The 12,438-nt window shown below is 40.5% G+C and overlaps 1 protein-coding gene across 1 annotated transcript; it reads left to right on the top strand.

The window, feature by feature from the left end:
• The first annotated feature begins 51 nt into the window (after positions 1–51).
• mnd1 (meiotic nuclear divisions 1 homolog (S. cerevisiae)) lies at positions 52–12,183 on the top strand. The gene is made up of 8 exons (XM_068589444.1): positions 52–197; positions 822–887; positions 1,288–1,345; positions 3,544–3,692; positions 4,877–4,951; positions 5,056–5,170; positions 8,829–8,873; positions 11,408–12,183. Exons 1-8 carry the CDS (start codon positions 195–197, stop codon positions 11,512–11,514), a joined length of 618 nt encoding a protein of 205 aa, XP_068445545.1. The 5' UTR covers positions 52–194; the 3' UTR covers positions 11,515–12,183.
• Positions 12,184–12,438: the final 255 nt, after the last annotated feature.

Raw genomic sequence — 12,438 nt, 5'->3', positions numbered from 1 at the left:
CGAAAACGTAGACGTTTACAAGGATCAGTGAAGGCAGCAGAAGCCCCGTGACAGCCTTCCGCGGGAAATTTCAGTACTGGACGAATTATTTATTTCCTATTTGGATTGGAAACGTAAGAGCAGCGCTATAAAATATAATTTTTAATCAAACCATTAATGACAGTGGACGTTGCTGGTGCAGACAACGTAATAAAATGGTAAGCAGATGTTCACCTTTACCCGCTTTTGATGTGATAGTCCGAGTGAAACCGACGCGCATTATCAAGCTAGCTCCAAGCTAACGGTCGATAACGTCACCACGTTATACACTTAACTTCTTAATTAATCAATACTGACCGTAGTTCAGGATCCGTATCGATAACTTGTGATTCATTCATGTTATTGCCAACCTAGTGACGTTAATCAATCACTCAATTGCGTCCATTAATGGAGGTCAACTTCTTTTTGTACGAGAAAATGACTCCCGATGGAGTCATTTTCTCGTAGAAAGTTAATATTATGAAAAAGATGACGCACTCAAATGGTGTTTGGGTAAAGTGCATCAGCCTGCAGCATTAAAAAAATACAATATATGTCATAATATGTTCCTCTCTGAGTACATTGTTGTGGTGGCCGTAAGCTGTATTGCAATAACAATGAGGTCAAATCAAATGTTGGAAAAATCCATCCCTCATACAATGTTTACTGCCACTTGCATAGGCTTTATTGCTGTTTAATATAGACTTTATTTCTGTGGAATATAAACTTTATTGCTGTGTAATATAGTGGCATGGTGGTAGCTGAAATTGTCCAGGCCTTATGTTAATTTAAATGTGTTCCAGTCAAAGAAGAAAGGACTTAGTTTGGAGGAGAAGAGGACTCGCATGATGGAGATTTTCCTTGAAACGGTGATTTTTTTTGTCTTTTTTTTTCTTGTGCAGATTTAAAGTTATGATCAATATAATGTGAGGCCACCATGTCCCCTCTGTGCTGGGTCCTTAACCCATAATATAATTATTCTAATAAATATTCATATTTTTTTCAAGCTAAAAAAAAGACAGTATACGTCTGTGTTCAGGAATTCATTTTGAAATATACTAGTAATAAAACAAAAGGAGAAAAAATCTCTACTACATTTTGTAAAAATCAGGCAAAAATTCAAAAGAACAGGAATGTACTATTTTATTTTAGGAAGCCATTCCATAACAGACTTGCAGATATGATTTGACATCAATTGAATAGGTTATTTCTGTATGATGCTATGATAAAGACAAATATAAATATCATTTTAATTTCTTATCTTTGTAGAAAGATGTGTTTCAGCTGAAAGACATTGAGAAGATCGCACCGAAGACAAAGGGAATAAGTAAGTAATGATCGACAGTTTTAGTAAAACAAAACATCATTGTGACCATTTTAAATGTTCTGTTAACTTTTAAATGTTCAGGTTGATTGCCTGTTTCAGAAAACTATAGGCCTTTCTGTGTGTTTCTCCAACTGGCTTCTATTAAATAGATTCAATAAATCAAGAGGTTAGAAGAGACGTTGCTCTATTTTAAGAAAAGAAAAACATGAATGTGGGAGCTGAGTCTGAACAGAAGACACTCGAGGGATTTCTGAGGAAAAAAGCATAGAGCACTAAAGATTTAGCTTTCTTCCCATGTTTTTTTTCTGCTGGCAGTTTTATCCCACTTGCCACACTGGTCTCATGTCGTCAATCAGCAGATATCTCAGTTTGAGTGGTTATCGACGGTAAACATAGCCTTTTTTATTGTTTCTACACTTTAGTTGTTGAATAGGAACATGAAAGTCTGCCGTTCTACACCCTGAACTGTCAGCAACAACTGAAAGGAGCCGTGTTTAGGATGTCGAGGCATCCAGTGGTGAGGTGGCAGATTGTTTCCGACTGAATACCAGAACTACCGTGGCGTTCAGGAAACGCAGCGCCAGTGGGTTGTTTGTTTATTCTTTGCTACTGTTGAAACATTACGGGCTACATAATCCAGCGTGAAGAAAAGCATACAACAATGACTAATTGGCAAAATAAATCACACCAAAACAACCCATTAGTCAACTAATAGACTCGAATGCTGCGGTCAGACAAAATATGAACTCAATGAAAACATTTAGGACTAATAAACATAGGTATGAATGTCTGTGAGACCAGCAGATAAGTTAGTTAATGTTGTTACCTCAATACATGCAAAGATATGAAAAGTATGATTTGTTTTATGAAATGATTAATAGAACTGCAGTGTGTAAAACGTTGATAAAAACCAAATGGTCTTGTAAGTCAAATGTCATCTGTTCATTTCCAAAGACTGCTGTTGACGCTGACTATACAAGTCAGTGTCAACACTCTTGAAGCATTCATGAAAACCTCGTGGTGACATGCTTGCAACATGGCGATGGGCAACCTGGGCACGCCGTTACCATCTTAACTATATTTAGTCTGCATAAGCCGAACCAGACATATCAATGGCAGCAACCTCAACATGCGCAACAGTTGAAAGAAAACGCATTCCCTCGATGTCAACATGGAGCCCGACATTACGAGTATTGAGGGAACAATTATTTTAAAAAAATAAAGCTGAAAAGTGGCTTTTTAAGATCTGTAGAGGAACAAAGCTGTGTTGTGTGCACGTGAAGTGAGAGTGGGTTTTTAGTTTGAAAGTGGACAACACATTAATCTGGAGAAACTGGATCGTGTTGCTGTGATTAAAAGCACATGTTTTTGTCCCCCTTACTTGGGCATGATGTAGTTAGTGATGGGGGAAAGGGAGGGGGGACAAGGGTTCTGTGTTATGGGCACATTTTTCTGTTGAAGGGGAGAACATGTGAGAAAAAGGGGCCACGGGAGAGATCTCTGCTAAATTGAATAAAGAGTCGTAATAACACACTGGCAACCATTAGAAAGCCAAAGTTGAAAGAGGGCAAAAAGCTATTTCCATCCCGTGAAAAGACCAAAGTCAGGCACACACAGAGTTTGGTTGATCCATCCAGAGTGTTTTTCCATTTTCAACCCTTGTCTTTTTTCTTTTTTTTTTCTGCTGCTGTTCAACATCCTCTCAGGAGTCTGCACAGCTCAGCCCCTTAACGCAGCAGATAAGACTCTTTCAGTTTCACAGTGGACCGGCTGAGCAAAACGTGTGGGAGTATCACATTTCACCGCTGACACTGTTCAAGATGGAACTCCTGCTCCATTACATCCTCTCACGCAGCGTTCTCTCAGATAAGCATAAAAACGTCCAGATAGGCTGCAGATGTGTGGGTTCAGTTGTGTGAACGCTTTGAGTGGTTTACGCTCTGCCAGTAAAAACCTTTCGCTGACTTGTCATTTTTAAATCCTCGCTATAGTGCAATATTGCATCCAACACCAGATACATTTCACATCGCCTAAGCTTGTAACAATCATACCTCTGCTGTAAATCAGCCGTCCTCAAAATCAAATCAATAATCCACAAATGGCATCAACTGCTGGGAAGGCAGTGTAATAATAGAAACTGAAGGATTGTGGGTCTTTAATGTGGGAGGTGTGCTTTAAATCTCTCTGCTGCTTTTAAGCTCCCATGTCTGTGAAGGACGTGCTGCAGAGCCTGGTGGATGACAACATGGTGGACTGTGAAAGAGTGGGGACGTCTAACTACTACTGGGCTTTTCCCAGTAAGGCCCTGAACACTCGCAAGCACAAACTGGAGGAGCTGCAAAGCCAGGTGACACTCCGCTTCAGTCTGGAAACCACTCCTCTCTTAAAAACTGCACGTTTCCATGAAGACACAATCAATGCAGCGTGTCATGCTCTGAACAGTCAGTAATGTACAGTATCTCTCCAGTCCTGCGTGTGTGTGTGTGTGTGATGTTTATATTTGAGGAAAGACTGATTCAAATTGTTTTTTTTGTTTTAAGACACAGCTCACTGTAGTTTACAGTAAATGAGGTCAGCACATGATGAGCCCGGATCAGAATGTGCTTCTAGTAATAGATAGCGACGAGAACAATGTGAAGTGGTAGCGGTTAAATTATAGATGGATTTTCCCTTTTTAAAATTTTTTTTTTTATCGCGTGTCTTCATTTTGTTTTCACATTTTTAATATTTAAAATTCACAGAGAAATTCTCAACTCCCCCCCCCAAAAAAGAAGAATAATCACTATTTCTAACCTAAAAGCTGAGAATCTGTCGTAGTCGTCACGGAGAGAGAAACACCGCTCGCCCCTCGAGCTCCTCGGTGTCAGTTGTGTCCCACTTACTCCTCGCTCCCGCTGCACGGCAGACAGATGGCGTGAGGGCTGCGACTCCCCAGAGAATCACGGCCACCAGATTTCTGGGACAGAAGTTAGTTAGATCCGACGTGTGATAATGCCACGAGCATTATACAATATACCGGCACGGTTTACGAGCCGCAGCAGATGATCATTAGATGAACCGTAGACTCCTAACGAGGAATGTGACGGTTACAATTATATTATCTGTTAACCCAGCAATGTCAATTTGTACGCTTTGTTATTACTGTCGGTCTGTTGGCTCTATATAACACGTATGGAAGAAAAACAAATAACGCAGCTTCCTCTCTTTCTGCCATAATAATTATAGAGCATTTTTAACGGTACAATTTACAGCACTGCAACTCCAATTAATGTCAATAAACCATTGGCCTCGAATGCACTGGTGGGCAGACATGAGCGATATATATTTTACGGTTGTGTATAACAGTTATGAGCTTCTGCTGGCCGATGATGTGCGAACCAGTTCAGGAGGTTATTTGTTGAAACTGTTCCACCACTTTTACCCTCAAGCGTCGTATTCATTTTATGGCAGAATACAAAACAATATCTAGTGGCTACATATTTTTCCTTGGTAGAAGTTAAATATGACTGATGTAATTTTATCATTTCATAGATTTCTGATGCAAAGCAGCGGAAAAAGTCTGTTCAGAAAGCGGTCGAAAAGATGAAAGTGGGACGTCAAGATACAGTAAGAGTATTTTTCACATGCTTCCACACCGTGGACAGAAAAATGTGTATTTTTAATTGAACATTAAGTTATAAAACACATAAATGGTCGGTGTCTGTGTGTAGAAGGAGAGAAGCGCTCTGCTGAAGGAGTTGCAGGCTCTGAGAGAGGATCGAACTCAGCTGCAGGCCGAGTTGAACAAGTACAGAGAATGTGACCCGGAGGTCATCGAGGACATGAGTGAGTACATATCCTGATATACAGCACGGCCGTTTTTGTTTTTTGAGCTGCCGCATCGACCGAGTCGCCTGAGATCGCTGACCGAGGAAGTCTAGCTCTGACTTCTCGGAGCCGTTTCGTCTTGTGCAGATCTAACAAGGTGGAATCGATTGTTGCCGCTGGATGTACAAGCTGCTTCTGTAACAGCGGTTTCGTGCGAGGGTTTGACAATCGATAGACTCAGCTGACGGGGAGCTTGTAGTTCAGCACTGTGTGGATTTTGCACAAAAAAAGGAGAACATTTAAGAAAAAGATGGAGACCGGAGTCCAACATCAGGTGGCTCACGAAGGCAGATGGTGCTTTTTTCTTTTTTTTTTTTGCCTGCGGTGAGATTATCTCTTATTCAGAAGAGAGGCAGAGGAAAACGTTGGGTAACGGCCAAGAAACAAACATCTTGAGCGTGACTCAAACTACCTTCAAATAAGTGGTTTCACACCCGATCATGAATACAGAATTGTACATTAGGAGCTGGTCTATTTCAGTGAAGCCTCCCACAAACTGTCAAATATAGGCGTGATAAACATAAGACTTTGGCACAAGGCAGACATTACCATGTTTATTTTTTAATTAAAATATTCAGCGCATTAATCACACAACACTGACATGTACTCTCGGGACATTAATAAAAAAGGATACTAGAGAAAACCTCTTATAACCAGTGTAACAATGAACTTGGCCACCAATCAAAATCGCCTACTTATAGTGCTAAAAAAAACATGAGCAGGATGTGAAGGAAAAAAAAAAGAAAAAGTCCCCTCAAATTCCCTCCTCACATGTAATCGTGGATGTTGAGACGGCTCTAAATCAGGTGCATTAAAGAGATGCCTGGCATGCAATTGCTTTAGAACATGTGACTCCACACATTATGTAGTACCACATGAATGCAAATGTTTCTCTAACTGCATTATGGGGGCTGCACAGTCGACTTCAAAGTCTGTGTGTGTGTTTGGAAAAACAGTTCTCCCAAACATAGTGGAGTTTAGTTCATTTGCTCGCGTCGCGCAAGTCGCGGCACGATTCTGGCGATGATTCACGAGTCGTCGCCGTCGTCTCTAATCGGCCCGCCGAGAACAGACGTGTATTTTGTCTGCTCGGCCGCACAGTTTCTCATGGTTCAAATCGAACGGAGGAAGTGAAAACGTATCGCAAGCGGTCAGTCGAGATGCGTTTCAGTACACCGCCATGTCATTTCTTAACTGACTGCTTGAAAACCACAAACTGGTGACATGTAGATACATGGCGAGTGTGAATAGTGCAAGCTTTTCTGCTGACACGGAGACTTCTTCTTGTTTTTTGTTTTTTTTCCTTTTCTTTTTCTGGTCTGATCTTTAGCTTGCATGTCAGTTTTAATTGCGGGCTGAAAGTAACCGGGTCGCCTCTGACCTCTCAGCTTAAAGGGTTTTGAGTTTAAAGTTTATAAAAAGACGACAGCAAGGCCACTGGCCAACGCTTATTGACACACCTCTTCGTAAGTATGCGCACACAATCCACACACACACACACACACACACACACACAGCCGGGAGTGGTATTTCAAAAACGCCTGTACCGCCTGCAGTTCATGTGACAGCTGTACTAAAGAAAGGTGTGTTACTTTGTGTACACATGACATTTGTGTTGTCATAAAAAAAACGCACACCAGTTTTGGTCCAAAAAAGATTATTTTTACTTAAAATTAAGTTTAATTTCATGGCTCAGATAGGCTAAGTTAAGATAGGATGACTTTAGGAATGAATGTCCAGTATACTGAGCATTTGTCCCAGTACATCTATATTATTATGGCCACATTTCCTGCAGACTTTAGTCTTCAAACCTTTGATTTAGGTGTTAATGGAAAGTGAACTTAGATCACAGCAGAGCAACCCAGAAAATACTAGAGCTGCTGGTAACTAAATATTCGACAGCATGGTCGATAGGTGAAATAAAAAGTGTTATATTTTTTGGCTTTGTGTCAAAACACCAGAGAAATAACTGCATGAACACATTGTCAGAGCCTCTGCAGTAACTCTGGTGATAAACGTATTACCAAGCTTAATCACTGCAACAGCTGTTGGGTTTTTTTTTCTTCCCTCCCACTGCTATTCCAACCAAAATAACATTGATTTCCCTTCTTGAAATGTAGATAAAACATTTAAATGATAAATACATTTTTAATTAAAGGTGCTTTTCAAAGCATTCACAGACACCTTTACAGGCACAGTTAAAAACAAGCAGCAATGTCTCAAGCCATATCAAATCAAACAAAATTGTCAATATAAAATAATATGAGAACCAATAGCTGGGTAGAAAATCCTCGACCGTGCAAAACTCAGTGCGGTTGTAGCCATTGCAGACAGAATTGGTCGCTCATGCGCCAACCAGAGGAGAAACAACGCTTTGATTTATCAAAATGTTTGGCTATGGTTGCCACTTCCATCAACAACTATAAGCATGTGGAGTTAGAAAAAAAAAAAAACACACACAAAAGAAATCTCAGCCCAAGGCATGTGCATGGCAGGTATGACACACAGTTGAACATGAATCATGTCATATTTACAACCGTATTGAAAGGAACAGGACAATCTTTCCCTTCCTTCGTTGCTCATGCTTCCTCTACACGGTGGCATTATTTATTAGTCGACGAGTATGACAGTTTTTTTTTTTTTCGCACGATATTTATTCTGTTGTCTATATTGATTTTACAGGATTATGTAACGAGGTGCCGTTTCAACATCGGACGACAAATAATAAAGTTAGTCATCTTGGCTAATGCAGTCTATGAGTCACAAGTTATTTAACTCGGTCCTTCCCACTTGCAGCTGCTATTTATCTCTGTGATCATCATTGTGTGTCTTCGTTGTTTACAATTTCATTAAATGCTGAAATGACTGTTGCGGAGATTCAATGACATAATCCCTGATCATGCCTTTGGACCAGAACGCTCTGGTTTATTTCTAAAGTGACAAATTGGGGAGAAATCTGCCAGACCTGCGGCCTAGTCTTTGCTGCACGGCAGCCAAATAATCGTCCAATGGTAGTTAATGTGGAGTCAACAAAAGGTTATATCCTAAAGTGGTTGTTTCCAGGTGCAGAGCCACTTAACTTGTTCCCTGCTGTTGTTCTTCGATCTTGTCTCAAGCATCACTTAAAACTGGAGAGCGATCCAGTCTGAGCACATTGTTGAGGTTTCTGGAAGGGCTCTTGAATTTACTACTTAACAACTGTTGGTAACCAACCATCAGGTCTGCTGCAGACCTTCAGTTGTGTCCACTTTCCCAGTTTGTTGTCTGTCGTGTGTGTTGCGTTACGAGGGTCACTGAACATTCGCACGCTGTAGATACGAAACACAAAATGGACGTTGATGGTCTGAGTCTCTCATCTGGAACGTGCAACTGTTTTCAGTCTTTAAACTCAGCAGAATTGAGTGCAACTCATTTTACTGTTGATCTTTTGAAAGGGCGTTGCTGTCCAGTCGGTGTCTTCTAGGTTTTAACCACAGAACCTGTTTTCAGCAACACTGTAAAACTATATCTGATCAAATCTGTTGGTGTAAATAATATTTCACGCTTGCAAAGTTAAGACACACTTGGCAGACAGAATGTATAATGCATTATATTGATCATGCATTTTGTTTCGCAGGAAAGTCAAATGTTGTAGCAAAAGAAGCTGTTTCCAGGTGGACAGGTGAGTCCTTATCTTTTTTTTCAATGCATGCACTTTCAATAAGTCTGGAATCGAGCTGCAACAATAAGTTGAATGCAAAAAAAATGACAAACATTTGATGGTTTCAGCTTCTCAAATGTGAGAATTTGCTAGTTTTGTCTAATGGTAAATTTAAGAATTGGGGATTTTGGACTGTCGTAAAGACAGAAGAAGACATTTGATATTTTCAGTGTGTGTGTGTGTGTATATGTGTCTATCTATCTATCTATCTATCTATCTATCTATCTATCTATCTATCTATCTATCTATCTATCTATCTATCTATCTATCTATCTATCTATCTATCTATCTATCTAATCTTTTACTCTTATCTGATGTTTGGTAGACCAAACAGTTGATTAATCAAGAAAATATTCAGACAGATTAAACAATATTGAAACTAACCTGCAGATTATTTATTTGATAGATATTTCATTTATTATTACATATGACAAACAAACTCATCAAATCATCTCATTTATAAAACAAAAAGAGACCTAAAACAATGAATTTTCTGTCGATTGATTAATGAAGCTCTGATCAATATGATCATTTGTGACAGAAATGGCCTGAGAATCCCAGGCAGGTCTAATTGCATCGATTACTCTTTAAAGCGCTCGCGCTGTAAGGGCACTTTGTGTCCAAAATGTCACCTCCCTGCAACACTTCGGCGCTCTGTGTGCATTCATTGACCTGAGCGGTAACCTTGGAGACCGCTGACCTTTTCGGGGAGCATGGTAACCTGCCCGCCCGGTGGTGTTTAGACTCTTTCGGGGTCGACCTTGCCTCTAACCGCTCAACCGAGTGACGCTGTCAGCTTTTATGTTTTTAGAATTTGACTCATTTCAAGAAGCTATGAGTCATATCTGACTCTTCCCTCCTCTGGAGTGGAAGCGGCTCAACGAATACTTGGAGTGTTTCCTCGCAGCGCCGTGAGCAACAGCTGTCGCAGAACAAGTACAAAGTTTATTTCTTTCTACGAGAAGCCGTAACGTCCTCAGCTGTCTGTTGCCACTAAAAGCTCAATGTCATCACCCGCTGCGTCCGCCCGGTGCATCTCTAACGCGTTTGTCGCTCTGCTGCATTCTCGCCAGAATCAACACCTAATCTTCTGCGCTGCATCTTCGGATGCCTTTTCTCCATTTTTCAAAACCGTTTAAGATGCGCGGCTGCAATTGCTAGGTAGCTGGCGTAATTTTAGCTTCTGGCAACAGACACCCGAAGGTTTTAAGGAACAACCGCACTAAACGCGCTTGCTTTTAAAAATAAATAAATAAAAAAAGAAGTTGGGTTGCTTTAACCCGTGGCCTTGTTGCGCTGAGACACACCCACACAGAACGACACACACACAGAAGCACTGACGCACTTAATCACTTGCACTTGAACTGTGTTTTGTCATATCCAAACTGGATTACAGTGATCCAACAGGACTCAAGTGATAGGCAGTACTAATGGCATAATTTCGAGTTTATTGACATAAGATGTTGATAGGACTTGTGCTAATCTCCAGGAAGCTTTATGATGTATTCTTTAAACGGGGGACACAGCCACAGCTTTCAGTTCGTCTCCTGACTCTCCTCAACGGCGCTTTGATTCACCTTCAATGTAGAGGAACTCGCGTTGGACCGAAACTTATGAACTGCAATTGTAATTTCTGATTACAGCCACGATGAAGGTTATCTCGGCTACTTGTAGACTTGATAGACTGGTATGTGAATGAAGTAGAGTCAGATTGGTTATGTACTTAAAATACTGATAAGTTTTATGCGTGTATGACCTGACTACTATCAGATGCATAAAGACATTCTCACATTCGACCGTGGATGAAAATTCACCATCATACATCATCCAATTCAAGAAATATTGTACTCTGAATGATCGGCTTTGAAAACATTGCATACTTCGCACAGGTCATAAGGAAAGAGCTTTGGCAGATTATATGCACTAATATTCAAGGTTTGATTTGAATCAAAGAAATGGCAGATATTAGAGTGAAGTTAATAAATAGACATAGTCCAACTTGTGAAACTAAAGTTTATTATTGTCTACAAATGTTCCACCTCATCTTGGTGGTTGTGGGAAGGTTTTATAAATGCTAATTGAAAATAAATGAATGAATGAATAAATAAAGTCTGCACTGAGCAACACGTTTATGCAAACCCCTGTGGTCTTTGCTTTGGTATACAATGCCCCCGATCTCGTTAAAGCCTTTAACCAGATTCACCTCAATTGCTCAAATGATCTCTAAAATGGTCACTGGAGGGAAATGGTCCGTGCTCAGAAAGCAGAAATCCAATCTTCAGCCAAAATTATTCGTCTTTCACCAAATGAGAAAGATCTTTGGAGCCAAAGAGCCGATGATTTCTTCTTGGAACCGACCATCGTGCTCAAGTCCAAGAGTATCCTCGTCCCCGACCGACGGCTCTGTCTTTCATACTCAAACACGGGAGGGGCAAGTGCATCAGCGTAATATGGCTCATTAAAGAAATCATTTCATTTCTTTCTTTTGCTTTCAGATAACGTCTTTGCCATCAAGTCATGGACGAAGAAGAAGTTCTCCTTTGACGACAGCCGCATAGATAAAGCCTTCGGGATCCCGGAGGATTTTGACTACATGGACTAAAAGCTGCTTCTTCTTTTTTTTTTTACCTCATGGTCACAGTAAGCCAAATAAGTGTTGACGTTTGAAGCCGGTTTACCTGGTTTCAGCCGTTTTATGTTTTGTGTATTCGAGTGACATGACATGCACCAGGACCAGGCCTTCAATGGGCTGTGAATAGGGACGGATATCAGTCATTTTGCCGTGTGCAGACGGACTTCATCAGCCGATATGTTGCTTTGGTGCAACCGGAGATGAGCGGCACTGGGCATTAGTGGCTGTGAAGGGGGAGGGGCTTCTGGGATGAACACAACCCAGTAGCCTGACTTTTGGGACACCTGTTTGAATGAAAACTGAGAGGCCCTGCTTTGATGATGGAAAGTAATCAACACTTAACACATCTGTGTAGCCAATGGTCTCATTTAAATGGTTCAAACAGATGGTTTGGAATCAAATCCTTGTCCTCTTTTTTTTCTTCTTTTTTCTACCTTCTCTTTTTGTCTGGGAAGAAAACAGGAAAATCTCCTTTTTGATATCCAGTCCTTGTTTACAAAAAAGGGAAGTTAAATTACAGAGGATATGTTCAGGATATGTTATGTTTACAAATGCTGTAAATATTTAAAAGTACGTTTACTTTTTTTGCAGAACCTCTTATGGCGCTGCGAATAAATCTGCCCCCTTTGAGTTGAACAAGCTGTTTTCTGCAGTTGTTTTCATTTTAGTGTGCAGTTTACAAATGTATTTACACCAGGCCTCCTCTCTTTTGTGCTCTCAAGTCTTTAGAAATGACCCCTGAAACATGACAAAATGTGTCACAAATGCACATTCTTTTCAGAGCTATGCACTATGAACAAAAAAAAAAGGAAAACTGTTGTCATGACATGTCGAGAACGACGATCGCCCCACTTATTTCTCTCGCTCTTTTTCGCTCTCAACCCAGATGCAAAG

Source organism: Clinocottus analis, unplaced genomic scaffold (genome assembly GCF_023055335.1).
Source record: "Clinocottus analis isolate CAN_PGR_092001 unplaced genomic scaffold, fCliAna1.0.p SCAF_22, whole genome shotgun sequence".
Classification (NCBI taxonomy): Eukaryota; Metazoa; Chordata; class Actinopteri; order Perciformes; family Cottidae; genus Clinocottus; species Clinocottus analis.
This window is presented reverse-complemented; position numbering and strand designations above follow the sequence as displayed.

Bases quoted from the DNA above. Each gene is read 5' to 3' on its own strand.
- mnd1 (XM_068589444.1), top strand. The intron at 3,693-4,876 runs GTGACACTCCGC...ATCATTTCATAG, and splicing joins TGGAGGAGCTGCAAAGCCAG to ATTTCTGATGCAAAGCAGCG. The intron at 5,171-8,828 runs GTGAGTACATAT...TTTGTTTCGCAG, and splicing joins GGAGGTCATCGAGGACATGA to GAAAGTCAAATGTTGTAGCA.